Source organism: Lissotriton helveticus, chromosome 6, assembly GCF_964261635.1.
Source record: "Lissotriton helveticus chromosome 6, aLisHel1.1, whole genome shotgun sequence".
NCBI lineage: Eukaryota > Metazoa > Chordata > Amphibia > Caudata > Salamandridae > Lissotriton > Lissotriton helveticus.
This window is the reverse complement of record NC_136067.1, coordinates 1,268,887,980-1,268,913,444: the sequence shown is the minus strand read 5'-3', so window position 1 is coordinate 1,268,913,444 and position 25,465 is coordinate 1,268,887,980. Positions and strand designations below refer to the sequence as shown.

The window sequence follows — 25,465 nt, the reverse complement described above, 5'->3', positions numbered from 1 at the left end:
TTAGAGGTGCTCTCCTTTTTGTATTCATTGTCTGCTGACATGACAAATCTCTCCTTTGTTCTTTCTTGGTTCACTCTCTGGCAAGAATGTGCCTATACACATATCCCCATATGGGTCATAAGGGTACATTTATTCTCAAGGAGCTTGTCTTCACTGGCGCTGGAACTGTTTGGTATGTCCCGCCCTTCACTCGTCTGGGTACAATACGGGCCCATACTGATCCCTTTGCTCATGTCTCCAAATCATTCAAACATCCATACAACATGGCTAGTTCTCCTCTTGCCAAGTATCTAAAGGTGTTCTCACTAACCGTAAGGGGGCTCAATCATCCAGTTAAATGCAAGAAAATGTATACTGTCAATATAAACTCAAAACCGATATAATGTTATTAGAAGAAATCAAGATTGGTCCTAAAGAGGTGGCTTCATTTCGTAACAACTGGATCAGTGGAGTTCTGTGCTCCCCCGCACCAAACAAGAAAAAGGGATGGTGACCTTGATTTGCTAGAAAATCGTGTTTATCTATGGACTCACATGTGTTGGACAGTGAGGGAAGATGGATCCTCCCAAAGCTTTCCAGAAACACCAACTCTTTCCATATTCTTAATATTCATGGACCAAACTTTGACGACCCAGACTTCTGGGATTCCTTATCTACCCCACTAAGCCATATAACAGATGGTAATAGACTAATCATCATGGGTCGTGACTTTAATCTTCCCCTAGATGCTACTTTAGATAGGCATTCAAGTGCCTCATTTCAGGCTCCAAGGTCTCACAAATCTGTCCTCAAACTATGCTCCAGATTCAACTTGCGTGATTCCTGGGGACTGCAACACCCTGACACCAGAATCCACACAAATCATACTCTGGAATCAACTACCTCCTTTTCCGAACACACACATACCTATTCGACCAAACAGCCATTCTCCCTAGACTGGTCTCCAATCGTTCTTGTATATCCTTGTCCTTCATAGGGGTTAACGCGAGGCCATCTTGTAAGGTCTGGCTTTTCAATGACGAATCCATTAAAGATGCTGCATCCAGGGACATCATTGAAAACACCATCCTGATACATTAAGAACAGTTGAACCATGGCTGTCTCCCCACCACTTACTAGGACGCCCTAAAGGCAACCGTTAGAGGCACTTTAATTGATATACCAGCTAAACTGAATAAAGCACATAGTACCAAACTTTCAGAGTTAGAGCAAAAAATCAAGGCCCTATGGACTCTTCACATCTCCAATGTAGACACCCACACACTATTTCTCCTAACAAACAAAAAGTATGAATATAATAGGATATTGAGCCTGAAAGCAGGTGTTTGGGTTAATAAATACAAGAGCTTGAAACTCTGTTAAGCAAATAGGGCGGGGAAAATGCTTGCGTCCCATCTTAAACATAAACCAAGTACCTGGTTGCACACAAGAAATGTACACATTTAATGTACTGAAATAATGGCTCTGTACTCATGATGTGGTGCCTCTTGGAATATTTTTTGTAATTTGGTTTTGGGTGAGTACATATGAAGTGCCTCACACTGGATATGCATTTTTTGAACTTTCTTACTGTGAACTGCATTTTATAACCCCCGAATACTGTCGAGATTATGTGTACTTTGGATGTGTCGGATCCAATAATGACAATGTAGCACTGCAATGTGTGGTTTCTTATGTTGTATTTGTTATGAAAATGACAATAAAAAGCCATTAAAAAAAACACATAAACAGAGTCAAAATGGTATCACCACACTCAAAAATACCCCAAATGTGACACAAACAAATCCACAAAAGATACTGGAAGTCTTCAGAGACTTTTTATGAGTTGCTTTATAAGGATGACTCAGACTCTTCCACTGATATGTGCTGGAAGTGCTTAAAGAACTTACATTTACCTTCAAAAACAAAGTTCCGGGCCCAGATGGCTTTCCAGCTATTTTCTATAAGACATTCACATCCACTCGTAAACCCCCAACCTATAAGATCTCTTTCACCACTTTGCAGAGTCAGGAACTGTTTCAGGTACCACAAGTGAAGCCACCATAGTGGTGATTCCTAAAGAGGGTAAGGATCCAACACTTGCTAAAAATGATAGGCAAATCTCAATAATAAACTTAGATGTGAAGACCTACGCTAAAGTCCTGTGTAAAAGACTATAACCCGATCTGTTGTGCTTAATTACTTGAGTACAGGTTGGCTTCATGAAGAATCGCATGTCCAATGACAACACTCGCTTCTTGTGCTATATCCTTGAAAGTGCCAAGATCACCTCCTCTGATACTGTGGTGATAACACTAGATGCCGAAAAGGCTTTTGATAGTCTCTTGGACATTTTAATCGTGAAACCCTTTCAAAAGGTTTCCACAAAGATGGTAATGGCACTCTATAGTGCCCACTGTGCTAGTGTGTAGGCCGGTGTTCTCTTGTCCCCTTCCTTTACTTTAGAGAGAAGAACGAGGCTTGGTAGTCTGCTATCTCCTTCCCTATTCATCCTGACCCTGGAACCCTTACTCCATAACATCCAATCAAATGACTAGATCTCTGTTATTGCCTTTAATAGAACTACTATGAAAGTGGTGGTTTATGCTGATGATATCTTGATTATGACTGAGAATGCACATCACTCCATGAATCCATTAATACATACGATCAATGACTATGCGCTGGTTGCAGGATATATATACTTAACAAGGAGAATTCAAGGGCTAAAACAATCTCTACTCCAGTGACCTCTTGGATAACTCTGAGCTAACATGGGAATCTCAGTTTTTAAAATATTTAGCAATAGAATTTGGATCAGGTTTGATAGAAACCTTGCAACTCAACGGAAAATTGACACTAAAGTAAATAGAAGACTTGTGGGCTGAATGGAACCCTACATTTATAACCTGGCAAGGTAGTATGGAAACAATTAAAACTATGTAGACACCAATAGTCAATTACCTCATACATATGTTGTTACTATCCCTGTCTGAGGACTTCCCTGAACAATTAGATAAGATGTTCGGAAAATCATACGGTAAAGCAAGCACCCTATAAAATCCATCAATAAATGAATACTGTCTACAAATCTGGTTGGAGTAAATGTGGGTGACTTCAGAAACTATCAAACTGCATTTCTAGATAGACAGGGCTATTTATGGTTCTCGCAGCTACCAGACTAAAACTCTTAGTTGAAAAAGAGATCCTTGAGGATGTGCATTCCATTATGCTCTTGTCTACCAAGATCGAATCCTCCCATGCTTCTAAATATATTTTTAACAGCACAAAAAGGGCTCTTATGAAAATAGGCAAACTCCTAGAGGTCCCAATAAATCAATATGATTTGACTTCGCTCTGGAATAACTCTAATTTTAGGATACAAGGCACACCTGTGTATTGGCATTCCTGGTCTGCCTAGGACATCCACTTCTTGAAACTGCTGGGTACGCAACTAGTGCCTCTCTCTTTTAAGGAAATCCAGCAACAGTATAAGCTGCTGAAATTGGACTTCTATGATTTCCTTAAACTTAAACCCTGCATAACTAAGTCTAAGTGCTCCCATGAGGACCCCACTTTACCTACACTTATCTCCTCCTTCAGCTAATCTGGCCACCAGATTTCCAAATTTGATCACCTTCTTAAACCCTGAAATACATGCATGAATTCCCACTTATTAAAGAAATGAGATTCGTCCCATAGCATGTCTCCGGATGACTGGGGACTGATTTGGAATCTGTTGTTTCCCAGAAAATGTCCTGTTCCCTATCCCAAAATAAATACTGGCTCCTACATAGGGCATTTTGGACTCTCTTACACCTTTATAAGGTGTTACTTAGAGAGATGACCCAACGTGCTGGAATTTCAATAAGGACATCGGAGATGTACCCCACCTACTCTTCTGATGTGTTGTCTCCTATTCTGGGACCAGGTTTTTTGACTTTATTCGGTCCCTATTTGGAATCCGGCTGAAGCGTGATTTTATCGCCCTCAGCTATGGTTTCCTTGATCCACTGGTCCAGCCGGCTAATGATAGTGATCTGATAGACATCATACTGATGGCAGCCTGTATGTCAGTACTTAATAATTGGAAAAACACTGCTGCCACCTCCTTTAAGTCTTGGCTGAACTGTATCTCTCACTTAAGAGGTGCTGACAATGTTGCTTTCCAACACCCCCCTTGAGACCACAGTTCAGACCTGTATGGAGAACGTTGGACAACTATTTAACAAGCACCAAACCCCCATGAGCATCTCTATCTACCATTCATTGGCACATCACTTGGTAGGTTGGTGTCTTGATTCCCATTGTTACTTATTAGTAACTCTGCAATAAAGAAAAGGGCACTGGTTATATGTTTAAATGCCTATATCCTACTTTGATATCCCGTCTATGGTTGCATTTTCTGTTTCACTATGCTCTTAATACATTCTTCCACAGATTACACATCAATGATTATCCTTTGTACTCTCAGATGTTTTGTATATAATATTGTCTGTTATCCAAGGATGTGAATATGCACAAGATTGATTACAGAATTGTTATGCCGACTGCTGTGCTGCCATTAATTTCTTTTTACCTTTATATTCCACGATTTGTTTTATAATTTATGCCTTTTTTAATATTGGGATGATACATCATATTCTTGTCTGACATTTGTCTAGCAATATTTTTTATTTATTTTTCTAGAGTTTTATGTAATGCAAACTTGGCCCGAATCGGGTATCAGAGCGCCTTACGTAGCACCAGTTGCATTACATGAGGACACATTCATTTTTGTTTGGCACCGGGAGAATAAGTGATTTGCCCAGAATTACAGGATGTTCGGCGTCATTGCTGAACCCAGTTCCCCAGATTCGAGGTCGACTGCCCTAGCCGTTAGGCCAACTCCTCTCCCCTTATAGGTTTTTTGTACTGCTGTTACATGGCTGTCTTTTTTCTTTATTCAAAAATCAATAAAGATTCTTGCAATTACATTTTTTTTTAAATAAATATGATTTGCTTGCTTTTAGGAGTAGGTAGAATCCGCATTCTGGTCCTCCCTGATTTAAAGATAAAAATACATTGATTGAAATGTCTTGGTCATGATGAAACATTTAATGATACTTTTTGGTCCCTCCTGTCGCTTTACTTATCTTATCTGATAGAGACATCTAGCTACAGATTCCTTAAATTAGAATATCCCTAAGTGTGAGACTGGATCCGGAATTGTTTTGCAGCAGCACCTCAGCACGCCAGGGGATGGCGCCAGACGACCCTGTCCTGACGTCGTCTTCACACGTAACGTTAGCGAGGTCATACAAGTCCCTCCCGGCGCTCTGACGTCAGTTTCCTTCTTTTCCGCATGCAACGAGTGAGCTCCTCTGTCCTGTTTTCAGGCCTCCTTTTCGACATTTTGCGTCGTTAACAGTGTGCGATGCCTTCGGACTTCAAATCTTGTAATTCTTGTTTGTGGCAGATGTCTGTCACGGACCCGCATCTTATTTGTATGTGGTGCCTGGGCAAGCACCATGACTCCACGGATTGTGAAGCCTGTCAACGTCTGAAACCGAAGTCTCGGCGGGAGCGCCGTATGAAGCTTTTCTCGGCACGGCTGTCCCGGTCGGAGTCATCTCGCCCACCTTCCTCATCGTCGATTGCAGGTTTCTCTACCGTCCGGTTCCGCCGTCGATCGCCCTCTGGGGTCCGTCGTTTTCCACTCGGTAAGTCAAGGCGCTTGTCGCCCAGGTCATCCACCTCACTTTCTTCTCTTGTCAGGGGCTCTGGTTCCTGGAACTTTCCGGACGTGCACTCCCGACGATCGTTCCCACTTTATCCGCCTTTTTCGGGTGTGGGGGCGACTCAGGCTCAAATGGAGGCCTACGCTACGGTCTTGCAGGCCTCCCTTGAGTCCAATCCCGTTCCTGGGGCATCCTCGGAACCTCCGCCTCTTGTGGGGTCTCTGACAGACTCGCCGGCGGGTTCGCCCTCGGCGCCTATTGAGCCTTTGCCTCCCAGGAAAGTCGTAAATGTGGTGTCGTTAGGGCGCGGACCGGCGGGGTCCCCCTCTTCGACCCACTGCGCCTCTGCTGCGCTTCATGGCCCCGCGGGGCTCCCTGTGGCACCGCAGGTGGGTGCCCGTGCTCATAGCCCTGACTTGAGCACACCCCAGCCTTCTGGGCAGGCGGCCGCCTGCCCGGAGCTGGGGTCGGCGCTGTTCTGGCGCCAGAGGCTCGCCTCTTCTGCTCCGCCTCCACTCTTTTCTCCAGCGGCGGCTTCTTCTTCTCCAGAGGGGGAAATTATTATAGTTTTGGCGCCGACTCGGCGCCGGAGGCCGCAGAGTCGGTGTCTGACGAAGCACAATCTGCGCCGACATGTGTTGTTTCGACGACGGGTTCTAGATTCTTCTATGCAGGACTCTGGAGAGGGTTCGGTGCCGCTCTCCCGCCTGGCCTCCCGGAGCTAATGCTACCAGTGCCCCGTTGGAATTTGTGGAACCTCTTTAGGAGCTCCCAGATCCGGCAGCCTGTTCCCCTCCCCAGGAGCCTCATCAGGATCCTCATTCTTCTATGGGGCTCCCTTCTGTGGGGCATTGGTGCGCACCCTCAGTGTCTTGGGAGGGTCAGCCTACCCTCCCCCACTGATGAGCTGTTTATCCCTCCGCGGAGGGCTACCGAGGCTGGTGCAGCTTTTTTGAGGGTGGTCTCTTCGGCCACCCGCATTTTGAATATACAAACCCCCTCTACCCCCTTGTCGGTGGACCCCTTGCTGGAGGTCCTCCACCGTGGGTCTGGCAATGTGGAGCCGCTTTTGCCTTTTGAGGCATCCCTTTGTATGCCCTCTTGGGTACCTGGGTCCTCCCTGCTTCAGGGGATCCGGTGGCACGTTCAGTTCTGCAACGGCTTGAATCCTGAGGTAGGAACATCTTTGCTTCTACTAGTGCAGCCCTTCGGTCTTAAAATACAGTGTGTATTTTGGCTCGGGCTACTTCTACCCTGTGGGACTCTGTAGAGTCTTTTCCTACTGCCACCTCTGAAGGTGCTCGCGCCGATCTTCTTCATTCCATTCGGGATGGCAGCGACATGGCTGAATTTACAATCCGTTCAGACTTTGATTCTGCGAATTTTTGGGGACGAGCCATGGCAAGTTTTGTTGCCTTGAGGCGTCACGCTTGGTTGAGAGACGGTGTCTTCCCTGAAAATATCCGGGAACGTCTGGTTGATTTACCCTTTGATGGGGTTTTGCTTTTTGACGCTCACGCCGAGTCGGCGGTTCACTGGCTGCTGGCGGGCTTTCGCCCTCCCACTTGGGTCCCTTTAGGCCTGTCTGCAGTGGTACTTTTTCATTTTCGCATCCATCAGATGCGTTCTGTGTTTAACATAGGCAGTGAGCCTTACCTGTGCTCTGTATTTCACATGAGCAGTGAGCTTTACGTTCTCCTTTTATGTGGTCAAGAGTGTTTACCCTTTTATTAGCATCTCTTGGATACATTTTGAATTCAGTTGCCTGTTGGCCTTTGGGGCCGTGTTTCACAGGTTGCTGTGTCCTCTGCTTGTGGCTTTCAGTCGGTAGTTCAACTCGGTAACGTCATTACGGGCCGGAACTCTGTTCAGGAGTTCGGTTTGTTCCTGCATTCTTTTTGACCTGGCTTTTGCCCTAAGAGGCTTTCCCCTTTGTCTGGGGTATACATACTCCATGTGGGGTACTTGTACTCTATTATATAGCCTTACTTCATTCACCTGGACCTGGTGATATTGTGGGATCCAGTCACCAATTGCATGTCCATTGTACGGTGTTATATGTTTTTCCTGGGATGCCATCTGCTTTTGCCAGGGTTATCCATCTCTTTAGAGGTTTCATGGTCTCCTCTTTGCAAACGGCTCCTACCTGCTCTAAAATATGCTGGGTATGGTCCTGTATATACATTATGCCTACATGCCGGTTGCCTTAGTTTCCTTTTCCTACCTTGCCACTTATTGTCATGGTTGCGAAGTTTAGACCAATGTCCCCATGTGTGGGGGAGCCCTTTTTAGGTGGTTGCAAGTTCCCATAGGGTCCTCCTTGCTTCCACTTCCTGGGGTGATTTTCCAATAATCATATGCCCCTTTTTCGTGTTTTACACTTCCGCGTCTTTTGAAGTGTTGGTCTTGGATTTAAGGATCCTTCCACCATTAGTTCACTTGCCGTTTTGGCCTCTCCCTTCGGAGTGGCCTGCTCTTGTTAGAACTACGCCTGTGGGACAGTTCTTTTGATGGCAGTGGTCTTTAATTACTGTCGACAAGTCTATATGGAGGTTGTTCCTCCTTCTGGCTTGTGCTGCCCGGTCAGGCACCCTTCTGTTCCTGTGTAAGCCACTTAAGGTCTCTATTGACGTTTGTCAGCGGCATATTCTGCCTGCTTCAGCGGTTAGGGGTTCATGCTTTTGCCCCGCTTAACCTTTAATGTTGGGTGTACGCTTGGCGTGCTTCTTGTCCTGCTGGCTATCTCCTACGCATTGCCAAGGTTCAGGCTTGCCTTTTGGTTCTTGCCACCGGCACTTTCGGGCCCCTTTTTATAACTGGTCTGTTAGGCGGTGGTTGCATCTCTTCAAGTTCATTCCCAGCTTGGGTTAATGCTCTTTCTTTCGCCATTCAGCGGAGAGGATCTCTCTCTATCTGTTCTGGGGATCATACCGTTCTATCTGTCATTTTATACTGGTACTGTATGGTGCCATTCTGGCATGTTGTCTGATATGTTATCCTGTGATTTCTGCTCTTTGAGCTGCTGGTGTTGCTGTCGGACTGTTCTGCAGCAGTTTTTCCCCACTTTTCTCCGTCACCTTGTTGACGGATCACATGCCTGACGCTTTCTGTTGTCCTGTCGCAGACCCGCCTCCCTTTTGGGGTATGGTTATGGTATCTATTCTAAGTTAATGAATCTGTGGCTAGATGTCTCTATCAGATGTATTAGTTACTTACCTTCTGTAACGATGTATCTGGTAGAGACGTTGTCTAGCCACAGATTCCTTAACGCCCACCCAGCCTCCCCGTTATGCCAGGACCCTTTCTGGTGGTGTTCTCCACTGGCATCTTCAGTTGCCATTGGGGTTTATCTTCAGGGGCTTCAGGGTGTTTTACTCCCCTGGGTGCTTTCATATAACGTTAACCTCTGCTGAGGGACTTCTTTTCTGTTATATGGTATCTTTGATTCATGGGAAGGTTTGTTTCCTCTCCTGTTCCCTTCCCTTCAGTCGACTCTACTGCCTCGGGCCCTTGTTTCCTCGTGCTCATCCTCTTTGAGGGTCAGTCGTGCTCTGTTTCCTTCCTCTGTTTTTAGAGGGGAAAGGCCAGTCTTTTCATTCTTTCCTACAGTGGACTGTTCTTTCTGTGTTCCGTCCTTACTGGATGGCACAGTTCCACATGACACCATCAGTCTATTTCTGTCTGTTGTATGTTCTTCCCTTGTTGCTCTCGGGGAGGGGGCCCCACTTAACATGCGGGGCTCTTCATCACAGTCTCCACTTATATGTGTAGGCGGTGTCTATTTTGTCTTTAGGATGGTGTTGCCACCGTCCCCTTTCTTTACTCACGGAATGTTCATTCCTAGCACACTGTTCCCATACTTTCACAGTTTTTAGTTGGTGGCTCCGCAATTGTGCCGCGGAAAAGTTTCTCCGAAGAAAATTGACGTCAGCGCCCCGGGAGTAACATATGACCTCGCTGACATCACGTACAAGGACGACGTCAGGGCGGGGTCGTGTGGCGTCGTCCCCTGTCGCTCAGAGGTGCTGCTGCAAAAGATTTCCGGATCCAGTCTCATGCCTGGGGATATTCTAAGTTAAGGATTCTGTGGCTAGACAACCTTCTGTACCAGATACATCGTTACCGAAGGTAAGTAACTCGTTATCATTTGTGTGTGTTTCTCTCCTCTTTTGATTAGTGTTGCTACTACAGTCTGAATTATATTTTTGTTGCTTTCTCTTTCAAACTTTGGTAGTTCGTCTCTCAAGCAAACATTGTCACTTTTTGATTTGGAGGAGAAACTGAAAGATATTAGAAGCCTGGTGGAAGAGAGAAAAGATTACTCATTGCTCTGCGATCAAGCTGAATCCAGGTCACCACTGTGCCCTTACATGTTGGCTGATGAAGAGAACCCTTTGACATCTCAGGTAATGCTTTTAGTCGTTCCTCAAGATAGATTCAGTGAATGAAAGAAGACTAATACCTAGATTAATGTCTTATTACTCTGCATGTAATTGGTGACATTGTGCACATACCGTACCATGTTATGTAAAGTGCAGTTCACTCATTCACACCTTTTATATGATGGCAAGTGTAGGAGGTAAAGCAGAATCTTAACGTTAGTCAGCCCCCTGCCTTCCTCATTCGGTATCAACTCCAGTTCAACTTCCACTGTCTCAATATCGAACAAATGTTCACACATACATTTAATATTGAAACTATTGTATGAGAGTTTAGGTTGAGTGAGGACAGCGGGAGTGAAGATAATTATTTTACCATAATTGTCTTGATGTTTTGAGCTGCATCCATTTTTTCTCTCCGGTCAACAATACCTTCCTTTAATATGCTGAAATTGTTGTAAAAAGAAAAGATGATGGATTCATGCTCTTTTTTGTTTTGAGTTTTTGATAGTGTTTTTTGTTTAATAAGTTGTGAGGTGAATTATTGCTCACAGCCATCTTGATCCTATGGCCCATATCCGATTCTTACGGGTTTAAATTATTTTCCATTGCTCCACCGAGTCCCTGATATAACTGAGAATACACATGCCACTCTAATATCACAGGCTATGAATGCAGTGCTTGGCATTGACAAGTATTGGGGGGGGAGGAAGCTCACCCCACACAATATAGGGCTCCAGCGAGGACCAGCCCTATTCATCACCCTCCTGAACAGCCAATGACATTTGGAGGAAAGGGATAAACTGCAGAGACCAAGAGGAATGCAGAAGTCACACTGGGGAAGCGACTATAATCACCCTCTCCACGCTGCAACATTCCGCTCTTCCAACATCAGTCTTAGCACCATCCACAAACCACAATTCCTTCCCTTGTCTCCCGGCAATCGGAAAGCAGTCACATACCAGGAGGGAGGGACCCTGTCCCACAGCGAGCACCCGTCCATGCATCCCGTAACGCCTCCCTCAGCGGAGTCACTTGATACAATAGTGAGTAGTGGGAAACCAAGGTACCTGCCAAAAGCGAGGGTGGGTGAATTAAAGAAAATAGACCTCCGGTACCTGGCCAATGCACTTGTGAAAACATCGCCATAAAAAATAGGACTGTCCACATCGGCGTCATCTTGGGTCTGGGTTTCTCTCCTGCGCTGGATGGGGATAACTGAAGGCTTGGTTATGTTCTTATTGCACAGACATTAACCTTATAACTTTACCACTACAGTAGACATGCTAAGTTTCCTCTAATATATAGCCTGTCTATGCAGATTTTCCGCTCCTGGAGTCTTTGTAAATAGATACCAATATGTATACCGGGAAACGTTTTAACCCTCTTTACTCACCTTCTTCCCTTTTGATGTGTGATATCTTTGCTCATCTCCTCTTGTGAACTTGCTACATCGATATCAAACTCTCCCACACTGGCATGTGTCAAAAAGAAAAGATGAAGTGCAACTCTCATTCTTCGAAGCTGTGTCTCTAGCGCCAACAAAGGAAACCTGCACCGCCGGCCTTGGCAGCTATCCCAGAAATACCGGTCTTACTCTGGCTATGCTTCTGAAAGAGCTGGCGGACAAAAAATACTCCAATGCCACTGTAAACACAGCATTGGACACGACACGTGCTAAAATGCATGGGTCACCAAGTTCTTACGCAGTTCGCAACAACAGATCTCAGAAGTAGAAACACAGCTGGACCAAACCCCAGATTGGGGACAGGCAATGTGGCATCTAGACCAGAAAACTATTGAGCTGTAGGACTGAAGCCGGAGGTGCAATATGAGGATCCTTGCGTACCAGAGCAGGTTAAGAAAGAGATGTTTGCTTTTTTAGGTGCCTTGTTCCCAACTTTAGTGAGAACTACATTCACTCTGAACGTGGAGTTCCATAGAGCATACAATCAGATTGCCCACTACTGCTCGAGGCACACACCCACACCATATTCTGGTCTGTTGTATATGGCATCAACATGCTAGACAAATTCTTCCAGAACTGAAAATATATGGTCCATATCATTACGAAAACAACTAAGTTATTGTGACTGGACACTTCTTGATACTTACAAATGTTAGAAGGAAGCAATTTCTTGCTTTGTTTCCCAGACTGCGAAAGAGAGATGTTAAATTTGGCATGCTACGCTCTGCCATCATAATCTCATTGTGCCAATACCGCATGACGGAGTACCATGGACCAGGTGAACTGGACTCTTTTTATGGACTAGCTGGATGACACCCCGATTGACATTGCAGGGGAAAAAGACACAGTACTGGGCAATCAGCATGGGAACTCAGCACAAGATGGCCTGTCATATCTAGAGGAACATCGGTACTGAGAATCAGTGACAGAAATGGTATCAAGGTGGCAAGCAGCAATCATGGAAACCTTCTGAGGCGAGACAAGTCTAGCTCACACTTAAGACCCAACTTAAAAGCATCTGTGTGACAGAAACTGTGCTTTCGTAATGTATAATCACTAACCTCCTTTCCTTTACAGACCCGCCCGAAGGGCTAGGTGGTTTAAGTTCAGGGGTTTAAGTTCAGGGGATTTAACCATGGGTAGAATTCATAAATAATAGTGAAGACTTCTCATGATTCTACTACCGATGTGATCACATGACCCTTACACTCAAGAAGATTAATAGTACCCTCCACACCCTATTCTCACTTCCTCTTAGACCCTGTAGTCTGGCGACTGGCAGATGGGTTGTATGACCCTGTTCCCATAGGTAGCAGCACCACCTCTTACCTCCAGTACAAAGGCAACTGAATCCAGTTATAAAGCGCTCCCTGCGCTGATTGTTGAACCTTTGAATCACACAGTCCCGTAATACCCCTGTAGTACTTGTTGGCGGCTTCCCCACACTTGCTTAACGACTTACCGACTAGAGACAAACTTCAATTGTTATCCACTGCCACCTGGTGCTCCCTTGTAACCACTAAACACGTCTGTTACCTAATATTCAACCCTACCAACATTCTTGACCCCCTTATCCCTCACAGTCTGTCAGCCACTACCCAGGCACGATGATCACCGCTCCAAAATGTGCCTTCATGCAAACACAGATACGGAACTCTTTAAATGTAATACCCCTCAATGTCAACGGACTGATGCATTTTATTCGATGGAAAAAAATATGTTGCGGTCTTGGCCATAACAAACCTGAGATAGCGCTTTTCCAAGAGACCTATCTAACCCCCCCCCCCCCCCCCCCCGGGAGTGAAAAACTTAAGAAACCGTGAGAATAGAATCATAGATGCTAGTGTCACACCAAAGAAACACGGTCCAAAGGGGAAGATGCCACACCCCTGGCAATGAGGGGTGACTATTTATTTGCATAAAAATCTCTCCTACTTCATAACTTGGCACCAAAAGACAGGAGTTATATTTTGGTGCAACTCCAAATACAAGCTGCATACAATAGTGGAGGGTCTGTGTACGCCTCACTTGATGCTAAATCCACCTTTCTCAGCAATATCAAAAGGCTACTTAACGTCTTTTGGCTCCAACAGAGTTGTCATGGGGAGCTGTATTGGAATTTAACAATTGAATCTATCCTAGGTAGATCAGGAAAGGCAGATCTCTGTAGCAACAGGGATAGGTGCGCCCTCCTGGACATTGTTTATGGTAACTCATTACAAGAACTTTGGTGGCTGCTGCACCTATGAAAGAGGGACTATACCTCCACATCTTGGTCACAAAGTATTCAAACAAGGATTGACTATTTATTAACCTCATCCACCCTCCTCCAACAACTGACCAGTGGCTCCATACTCTGTGCAGTATATCAACCCATGACCTATTTGATATCCGCTTAGACCTTGACCTACTTAAACACCTGCAAAGTCAATGGCGACAAATTCTATGTAATGAAAAAGATCCATATCACATTTCACATTCATAGTTGCATGTAGAAAAGTTTTTCAAGGATATGAAAAACACAGTCATGTCGGCACAAACCCTCTGAGGAGCAGTAACGACCACTGTGAGAGGCATGCTGATCCGAAACTCTGCTTAGGCCAAAATACGAATCCTCTCAATTGACCTCACAAGAGATGCTAAGGGAACTCCTGACTGATAAGCTCAGATTAAACGCGTTTTACTATTGTAAGCGGAAAAATATATTTTCTGTATTCGCCAAAGAAATCATGAAAGGGGAGAGAGAGCAGGCTGCCTACTGGTCTTAGAACTCTGCCAACTAGACTGATCTGGAACTATCCTTGCCCTGTGGAGCTCTAGAGGCGACCTTCTGACACTGCGGACCGAAATAACAGCAGAATTTCAAAAGTACTACAACACCTGTGTAGGTCTGACCGATGAGCCAGACTAATTTGAGCACCTACAACTGGCCAGAATTATCCAAGATCAATCTGACATTTTAGAAGGTCATGTTATTATAGAAGTCTCAAAAGCAATTGATGGAATGGCTACCAGTAAGGCACCTGCAGAAGCGGCTTCCTGGTGGGATGTTATAAGGTCACCAAAACCCTGACCTTCCCCAGCCTAGTGTCAATATGTTACGAGGCCCATGAAAAGGGGCACATGACAGACTACTTTCTGAGTGATCACATCTTCATACTCTGTCACAGAAACTCTGGAAGGTAAAAGACTACCATGACAGGGGAGACCCTCTCTCCCTAGATACCGAAAAATCTTTCAATCGAGTGGAATGGGGCTACTTATTTTGGACGATGGAGCAGATTGCTTCGGTCAAAGCATTCTAGTGACAAAAGGAATATACCATAACCTCACTGCATCGGTCAGCTGTGGCAGCTTTACCTCCTTGCACTTTCAGATACAGCGAGGAACCCAAGATCCCCCTTATTCCCTCTACTGTTCCTAGCAGCCCTGGACCCATTGGTGACTGCCAGTCAAGACATTTATAGCATTAGGGGTATACCAACGACAGCTGGGAAGATTAAGGCTTTGTACTATATGGATAATATCCTTTTGACTCTGTCCCATCCTTCGGAGTTATCCTCTGTCCTGGTGACAAAGCTCAACATATTTTTCAAAGTTCTAGGGCTATAAAATAAACTGGTCCAAATGCAGCGCCCTGGCCTTAACCCTGACAACTGTGAAAGGCATCCCTGTGAGGTCTGCCTTTTAAATGGGCATGTATAAAATCAAAATGTCTATGGATCTATGTTAATCCGGGGCTAATCAGGGGTTGCAAGGTATGGTTCGTGATAATACCTCACTAGTCATTCACAGAATGAAACAGGATTTCATAAATGGGCCCACCTGAGTTTATCTCTATGGTGGAGGGTCCATTTTATCAAAGTAAGCATCATACCTAAGTTCCACTATGTTTTCGGTATATTGCCCCTCCTTGTACCCTAGTCCATTTTTAGAGATTTAACATGCAGCATCTCTCAATTCATATGAGGAAGAGACAAATTGAGACTATAGGGGCTCAAATATATGCGGATACCGAGAAGCGGGGGCCTTCACCCGTCTCTTTTGGAAAGTTACTGACTGGCTCAGCAATTTGTGCATTCCAATATATATGTTGACCACTCATGGAGCCACGCCCCAATGGGTTATAATCGAATGAAGCATCTTGAACACTGGGGAAGGCCCCGCCATCTACTACACTTCAACTCACTCCATTCGACAACCCTATCCTAGCATACTTCTCAACACGCATGGAAGAAGGCTCATAGACTTCTGAGAGCCTCCGGTCATCTTCACTCCAAAGCACTGTTAAGGTGCAACGCCAACATTACGATTGGTGGGGAAGAGATTAACTGGTCCCTCTGAAAAGCGCACAAGATAAGATATATTGATGGCATCCTCGCTCACAGCACCCTGAAGCCATTCTCAGATTTACAATGGGAAAATGGTATCCCCAATATACAAATATTGAGGCACATTCAACTACACACGCCCTGTCCGGCAAGCATGGGGAGTAGGGGGACACCAACTGTGTTAGAGAGTTTCCCATCCCCCTCTACATGTATACTTGGAACGATTTTGGGTTGGAGGGGGTCATATTGTGGTTATACACCATGCTGATTAATCACTGATTCTCCATGGACGCATCCACTTCTCTGCGAAGGTGGTGGAAGGCACAGCTACACGCGAAATTTCAAGAGGGCAAATGGGACATAATTTTATCTGACTACAATTAGAGGCTCAGGAAAGCTCGACTGATATATACCTTCTTCAAAATACCTCATGGCTGGCACTGGTCACCAGCAAAACTATACAAGGCCAAACTTTGTATTGATTCACGTTGCTTTAAGTGTGGAGAAGTCGGTGACATTTTTCATATTCTGTGGAAATACAGAGTACTCAGCAGTTTATCGCGTCCAATATGGGATTATTTGAATGCCACAGAACGCTAACCTCCCGTGTGGCATTACTGCAGGGCGCCACACAGTGGCCTACTCTCATGGCGCATGCATACCGAGGGCCGTCCACTGCATTAGGCATTGTAAACTTGAAATACTGCATCACTGGAATTGAATTGAATTGTATTGAAACAGCATTTCTAAAGCTCCTGGTTAGTTTACCCGAAGGCATCCCCGCGCTAAAACCGGCACAATCCCGACGTTTCAATTAAAACATGGCGACATTTGAAAGACGGATTTGAAAATGTAACAATAAACTGCATACTTTTGAGGTTATTTGGGGTCTTTTATGAAAGATTGATTTTGTACCGAGGAATATCAGCTTGCCGTATTGGTCGGGTTGATTGTTTCTGGTGGTAGTTTATTCTTTTCTTGTTGTCATAGTTTAGTGGATGCTTATATTCTTATGGCCAGTTATACCAATACCCTTTATACATGGTGGACTCCTGGATTCCAGTGAAGGGTGTATACGCGGTTACTCTTTTCCAGTTCATTCATCTGGTTAATAATTGGGACTTTAAGTTGCTCTCCAGATGGTTGCTTGATTCAAGTTACGATACTGATTTGTAAACTTGAACGTATTGCTTTCTTTGTGATTTTAAGAAACTACTCACTGCTTTTAAATGACACAATGCAGTCGTAGCTCAATGGATGGATATCGTGGCTCTCAGTCAAAATGACCACTTTACCTAACATTCTTCCAGACACATCTGCTTTCGGTTTCTCACACTGCTCTAGACTAAAAGACTGTAAACATGTTTTGTTTGAACCACTAAGAAGCCAAGAACAGCCAGACGTGCCTTGGTCCCTAAGCCCGGGCGTAGCAGGCAGAGTTGCTCTATGCGGAGTTCTACGGAGTTGGCCAAAATCTCTGCACACCTCCCACCCCCGCAATAAATATTTTTTAAATAAAATTTTAAATTAAAGTAAAATAAAACAGCACTTACCTTATAGCGGCGTCCCAGGCTGCCCTCCTCGCCGTAATCCCGTAGGTTATGGTAGGACTGCGCATTCGCAGTTTTTCCATTACGTAGGTCTGATGTAGGGGCTTATGGCGAGGAGGAGGAAGGCAGCCCTTGACGCCCCGATAGGCAAAGTGTGCTTCTATTTTACTTTAATTTTACATTTTATTTAAAAAAAAATATATTGCGGGTGCGGGAGGTTCTGGGGCTGAACTCTGCCCTGCTGCGCAGTCGGACGTTTTGCAGGAACTTCATGTTCTCTGCAGAACACGGAATATGCAAAATTCTGCAAACTCCTCCTGTGGAGCAGAGTTCGGTGCCCAGTTTTACCTTTTACCAAAGAAGGGAGGCCTGGGTCTTCCTTAAGTACACAACTGCGATGGTTGGTTGAATGAGGAAAGTCCGAATCAGAAAAGCAGTGGCGCTTCACACATTTTGGTGGGGACTCCAGTATGGAAAAACCTTTGCTGAAGCTGGCGCCCCTACTTGTCCGCAATCATTGGGACAATGCTAGCAATCCTAACGATATGGGACAAACGGACCAAAAATATTAACCTGTCCAAGTTCCCCTATCCTTTTATGCCAGTCGTAGGCGGCGCAAGTTCACTCCAGGAGTGGTTGAAGACTCATACGCTGAATGGAGAATGAGAGGCACTGGTAGGGGGGAAGGTCTATTCAAGGAAGAGGGAATTACATCTTTTGAAACACTAAAGAGTTTGCACCCTGGACACCGAGAACAATAAATACTCTGAAGTAAGGCATTGGGTGCTAAACTTCTCTAGTCAAGATAGACATGTTGCAGTTTTTTAACTGCTGGCTACATACAAAACATGCCAAGAAAAAGGGGATTTACATATGCCTCTTGTGAGCACAATTGTGCAAACGTTAATGTACAACAGAGAGAAAACCACATCAATTAGTTAACTCTGACATTTAATTTATGTCATTTGCTTTTAAACTTTTGTAAATTTTGATTATTTTTAGAAAACAAGGAAAGATACATAGTCAACTAAACATTGAGCAAACATCAGTTTTGCCAGGGAAAAGCAAGGAAAACAATGTATACAATCAATGAATTGAAACAAGTGAAATAGTGCAAACAAATTATCAGTGATAAGCAGTTATTTACAAAGCAGTGAGGGTAACAGTATCATAAAGTCATATCAAATAATATACGTAAAGAGGTTAAGTCTTATTCATTAACAACCCAGATTCCTGTCGCTATGTGGTCACCAAGAGAACATTTTATGTGAGCGCAGGAGTGGGAGTCCAAAACTCAATTTGGACCAAAACAATGACTTGTTGCCAAAAATGACTTTTTGCCGACGCGTTTTGAATCCCAATGTACAAATCATCGGATTCTCATCAGGGCGTGGAAATGTATCCGCCGATACTGTTTAGAGAAAAGAAAGGGGGAGCGAGTTTAGGAGGCTGAGCCTTACATAAATAGTGTAGAAAGCTTTATCCCAATGCCTGCAACCTGCATTCCCCTTTCACCTCGAGTCCTGAACGCATCAGATTCGAAGGTAATTACTGTTTAAATACAATCCATTTTCTTGGAGTTGTGCAAGCCCTCGGCTACATTTCATTTACTGATTACAGCTACGTTGCTCCCTTGCAGGTTGACATCCACGGTGCTTGATGACTATTTTTATAAAAATGACTGAGTGACCAAAAACCACTGGTCGCATGAGGTATGTTGCACCCTCGGGTGCATTCATTGGGATAAAGCTTTCTACACTATTTATGTAAGGCTCAGCCTCCTAAACTCGCTCCCCCTTTCTTTTCTCTAAACAGTATCGGCGGATACATTTCCACGCCCTGATGAGAATCCGATGATTTGTACATTGGGATTCGAAACGCGTCGGCAAAAAGTCATTTTTGGCAACAAGTCATTGTTTTGGTCCAAATTGAGTTTTGGACTCCCACTCCTGCGCTCACATAAAATGTTCTCTTGGTGACCACATAGCGACAGGAATCTGGGTTGTTAATGAATAAGACTTAACCTCTTTACGTATATTATTTGATATGACTTTATGATACTGTTACCCTCACTGCTTTGTAAATAACTGCTTATCACTGATAATTTGTTTGCACTATTTCACTTGTTTCAATTCATTGATTGTATACATTGTTTTCCTTGCTTTTCCCTGGCAAAACTGATGTTTGCTCAGTGTTTAGTTGACTATGTATCTTTCCTTGTTTTCTAAAAATAATCAAAATTTACAAAAGTTTAAAAGCAAATGACATAAATTAAATGTCAGAGTTAACTAATTGATGTGGTTTTCTCTCTGTTGTACATTAACGTTTGCACAATTGTGCTCACAAGAGGCATAGGTAAATCCCCTTTTTCTTGGCATTACAATAGGCCCTACCTACCCTCTTTCCCACAGGGCCAAACCCCTCCTTTTTTCTCATACATACAAAACAAGCATTGTCAAAGCCAATAGGTCTTTGCAATCTGAGAGCTATAGGTGCTGACAGTGTTAATGTCTATAGGCGTTGTCAATGCTAATGGCACATCAGGTGAGGCCTGCCCTCCTCGCTGGTCACCGGCGGAGCATGTAATGTGCCCTCGTCCCTCCGGGGGCCGGAGCACTGAATTCAGCGCAGCAGACACACATTGACACAGAGAAGCAGCATCTCCCCTGTAGTTCTCTTCTTACAAATAGCATCTCGTAATAATGTTATTTACATTAGTTGGCATAATGTAAGCTTTGTTATTGTTATCTACCTGCATGGAAACATTTATATATTCCTACTGAGTATGTTTGTATCCACTACATATTTCTTGTTCCATTACATGGAAGAGATTTATAAAAGGTAAAGAAAATGTATGTTGGTAAATATAACGTATTAATTGTTCTTTCCATGCAATGGTCCGCCTTTAATTTGATTGATGTGACAATTGACAATCGAGCACACAGGATTGATAAAATGATACGTCAATGGGAGATGTAAAGGCTTTATGTGAGTGCATGTCTGACACCTGAAAGCAATTTAAAGACTTTTTAAAGCGAGTATTTTTTTTCACAATGTATTTTTATTGTTGACAGCCGGTACAAGTCTGGTGCCTCGAGGGACACCAGTGATAGGTAAACATTTTCACAGGTAGTGATATCAACATTTCCAATGATACTACAGCATCTTTTATAGATTAAACAACTTGCTAAATAACTTTTTATAGAAACCAACAATAGTGCCACACTATGTCTGCAGGAGAAGCAAATAAATCTTATATACGTCCAACCCATTCATAACAATAGCTAATATCTGTAGTGTTTGAGTCCTTGCTCAGTACAGTAATTTCAACTGTTCTTCAATAGTAGAAACGGGGGGGGAGCATGTTCCAAATACAACCCTCTGTAATCCGCCCACCTTTTCCAAATTTTAAAATGTTTCTGGGGGCACCCTCTCGCCTCAAAGACAGGGATTTCCACGCCCTTGGTGAAGTCTCAGCCCTTCTTCCACATCGCCACTGACGGCGGGCATTCATCTTTCCACACCCTGGGGATATCTCTTTGCCTAGGTGCGGCCAAGGAATACCCAGTGACATTTGTATCTTTTGCCGCCCAGGCCTCAGTGATATGCAACATAACCAGTCATGGAGAAAGTGGGATATCCCACCCCAGAACCTCTGACAAGCATGTGGTCACCCCTCTCTAAAACCTCAACAGTTTTGTACACTGCCACACCGTATGTATAAAGGTACCTTTCGCTGTCCCACATCGCAAGCAGTGCGGGATGTGATCAGGAAGGCGCGCCACAGTCTGTGTCTAGTTTGGTAGGCCCGATGTAAATAGTTGAATTGGATGAGTCGCAGGCGGGCCGCAATCGCCGCACTGCGCGGGGACTACAATGCCCCCACCCAGGTCCTGCCACGTATCTCTAGTTTTGTGTAGTGTTGTAGGTGTATTGTTAAAGAGTGTGCAGTAGATTTTGGGGATTTTATGATCTCCCAACTCACCTATAAAGACCTTCGCCTCTACAAGGTTAAACTTGGGTCTGTCTGCTTGTTATGCTAAATACATGGAGATGATTCAGAAAAGGGGGTGGTGATGAACAGAGTGTCTGAATTAAGCAGACCACTCTTACCCAGTCCAAAGATCAGGGCCTGATCCATCACCGTTATTTAGCTCACTGCCCCATCCCAGCTCAGAACCTGGCTATATGCAAATTAGTCTGTCCCTGGCCCAGTGCATCATGGGAACAGGGCAGACCAAACTACCAAGCCAATTCTTCACCAGAAAGGAGACAAGCTTCCGGGGACCGGTTTCTGGCATTTCAGCCGTCGTCGGCCCGGCTTGCTTGAATCCTGATGGAGCAGTGAGCAAGGGACTCATGTCTGAGTATACCCTGCCACACCTATAGTGGCCAAAAACGATTCAGAAAAGGGGGTGGTGATGAACAGAGTGTCTGAATTAAGCAGACCACTCTTACCCAGTCCAAAGATCAGGGCCTGATCCATCACCGTTATTTAGCTCACTGCCCCATCCCAGCTCAGAACCTGGCTATATGCAAATTAGTCTGTCCCTGGCCCAGTGCATCATGGGAACAGGGCAGACCAAACTACCAAGCCAATTCTTCACCAAAAAGGAGACAAGCTTCCGGGGACCGGTTTCTGGCATTTCAGCCGTCGTCGGCCCGGCTTGCTTGAATCCTGATGGAGCAGTGAGCAAGGGACCACCCCTTGTTGTTAAATATTTTGTCCACCCTAAGCGTGGAAGGGTATACTCAGATGTGAGTCCCTTGCTCATTGCACCATCAGGATTCAAGCAAGCCGGGCCGACGACGGCTGAAATGCCAGAAACCGGTCCCCGGAAGCTTGTTTCCTTCCCAGTGTAAGAATTGGCTTGGTAGTTTGGTTTGCCCTGTTCCCATCATGCACTGGGACAGGAACAGACTAATTTGCATATAGCCAGGTTCTGAACTGGGATGGTGCAGTGAGCTAAAAAACGGTGTTGGATCTAGCCCTGATCTCTTGACTGGGTGAGAGTATTCTGCTTAATTCAGAAACTGTCCATCACCACCCCTTGTTGTTAAATAAATACATGGAGATGGCATGTCTAAATTGGAGATAGCTATAGAATTGTGAACGGGGCATAGAGTATTCTGTCTGGAGTTCTTGGAAGGATGTATGACATTACAACGCATGCTTTTACCACGCATGCCTTTACAACACAGTTTTTAAAACGCATGCTGTTACAACGCATAGCGCTTAGGGGTGCTGGATAGTGAATAGTTTAATTTACTATTCCAACTCCAGTCCCCGTGGATAGTAGGGAAGGTGTTGGATAGTAAATTAAATCTATTCCCTATCCTAGAGCGCCCCCCAGCGCAATGCGTTGTAATGACATGCGTTGTAATAGTTGCGTCGTAAAGGCACAGCGTGGTAAAAGTTGCGTTGTAAAGGATGTTTCCCTCTTGGAAGGACGTTAGGTTCTGCCAATGCATAACTGCACCCACTGTGTCTATTCTGATTGCCTCCCAACCCTGATAGACAGACCACTGTGCCAACTGTGGTAGCTCTCCATTTCGACACAGAGGAGTTTCTCTTGTAAGTTTCACCCACCAAGCTCATTGTACGAAGTGCACGTTTCCAGATCATGAAGACCGATTTGGTTGCGGGCGGCAGCTCCCGAAGTGTTGATACAGAATAAAGGACCACGTTTAGTGTATTATCGCCTAACAGCCAACGCTCGACTGCATATGCTGGGTCTCCCCGATCACCATACCACCAATCATTAAGAAGAAGGTGCGCAGCTGCTTGGTATGCCTGAACATCCGGGGTGGCGACACCACCACAGTATGTGGATTGAAAGCAAGTCTTCAGTGCTACTCACGCCACCACCCTAGAGGAGCCAGGCCAGAATAGCGTGAAACTGAGTATTTTGAATAATATTAAAAGTGATGTTGCACTGGCAAACCACTGCATTTATTTCTACCCTGATTTGCTGGTGAAACATTTTTAATTGTGATTGTGCTGAAAACACACACTTGAATTGCACTCCTATCACTGCAATAGAAAGAGTTTATTTCGGTCTGTATTTCGAAAGAAAATCATGCGGTTAAAAGCCTTCTTTTAAGAGAATGTTTTGCAATTAAATCACATGCACTCAAAATTAAAAGAAATTTTGCACCAGCAAATCTAAATAAACGCAAAATGTTGAAAGTATTTAATTTGTATTTGCCGGTGCAACATTACATTTAATTATGAATGCTTGTGAATTGCTTTTACAGCATACAGTTAAACAAAGGCTTTGCATTTCTTGATTTTGTTTGTAAACATGCACCCAAATAAAGTCTTTAACCCCTTCGCTGCGGCCGCGATTTTTCCCCTGTGCGGTAAACAAACGAACAGGGCGGGGCCGTGACGAACCCCAGCCGTCATCAGCACACGCCCACCGTGGGGCGTGACGGCTGGGGTTCGTCACCAGCATGGGAGGGGTTAAATTGAAGTAAGAGAAGTATGATTTAGCCACATGTTTTGAAAGTCAATCACAGGCTCGCAAAATTACAAGTATATCATACCGATGCCGGACCTGAGTGTTGACGTACACCAATTTTGTATAAAATAGCTGAACCGACCCTCGGAAAACAGCTTCTGGCATTTGACCTCGGTCTTTGAATGCACAGAAAATGTGTTGAGATAAGAACAAGATTTACAGGCCTGTTTACAGAGGATCTTGGAGTAGCGAGTGAAAACGTGAGCTCTCATGTTAAGTGCGCTTTAACAAAGAAAAAAGTAGTTCTTGAAACCGATCCTAAAATGGAAGCAGTGGAGGGATAGTGCACTGTAGAGGGCTAAACAGAGGCACAGGAAGAGTCATTACAAATGCATGCCATGGAAAAATGGGGAGAAAGAACATGAGAGCGACTATGGAGACAGCAAATGGGGAGCCTATGGGCAGGCTGGAGCATACACGATATCTCTTCGAGACAGCGCATGCGCTGTCTAGCTGAGACCTAAAAAGGGTGGGGGGGAAAAAACAGTCTCAGAAATCTACAAAATACTATTAAATAATCTCTAAAGCCAGTAAACTACCTGATCTTGAAAGGTTATAGCAGGAGTTGGGTTCTGAGTACCCAGAAGAGGAGTGGGATGCCATATTAATTAGAAAATGCCCTACAGCCCATATCTGTACACCTAGAGAAGCATTGGCCACACTAGTGCTGTACCAGTATCATCATGTAGGTCAGATGTGCATTGGGAAAATATCCCTTCTAAGCAAATTCTGTGGCACTGTCAAACTCCAAACTTTCCGGGCGAGCATTCTAGATACTAAAGTCTCAATGATTAACACCAAATTCTGAGCATATGATCGTCTAGGCCTGCCAAACAGAATTTCCTAATTTACTCGCTTAAGGGGAAAAATATGTCCCTAGTGTCGTTTTGAGGTAGGGAAACAGGTTATATTGTGAAGCAAAACCAAAGTTTCAGATATATGCAGTGGGCAATTCCTGGGTTTGGAAAAATATCCATGTTTTTTTTAGCAATAAGGCGGGACTGCTATACTTATTCAGGCAGTTCTTTTATTACCTGTCAACAATGTAAAGAACTCTCTTGCCCCGGATGAATAAGAATACCTCTGATTATTCTGCCTCAGAACCCACAGCTACCCTTAATAGGAGAGGATGATGGTCAGGACAATTAGTGCTGAACATGCAACAGCCCAACTGATATAGCAGAAATACAGGGTCATATGCACTAATATATGGTCCTTAAATACGGATTGCAGTTTGTGCCAGTAAAGATGTTTAAGAACTGACATAGGTACTAATAAGTCTGTTTTTAAAAATCCGAATCGTGGATTGGAATCTGATCAAACTCATGCATATTAATGAGGTAGGTTGGAAATTCCAACTCATTTTGATTTATTACCATAACAGGGATGGTAGCTTATTGTGGTCAGCAGCCCACCATGTCTGTGATTGCTTTTAAATAAAGTAATCTTTTTTATACAGCTTTATGCAGAGTGTTTTTCTTTTTTTTTTGTCCTCATACATGCCACCAGAAAAT

At 44.4% G+C, this 25,465-nt stretch overlaps 1 protein-coding gene across 1 annotated transcript in view; it reads left to right on the top strand.

Moving 5' to 3' along the window:
- PEX3 (peroxisomal biogenesis factor 3) overlaps nucleotides 1-25,465 on the top strand; it is a 490,463-nt gene that overhangs the window by 379,447 nt on the left and 85,551 nt on the right. Inside the window, exon 8 of the mRNA XM_078648999.1 lies at nucleotides 9,934-10,105. Within this exon, the coding sequence (XP_078505125.1) occupies nucleotides 9,934-10,105 (172 nt within the window). The remainder of the gene's footprint in view (nucleotides 1-9,933; nucleotides 10,106-25,465) is intronic.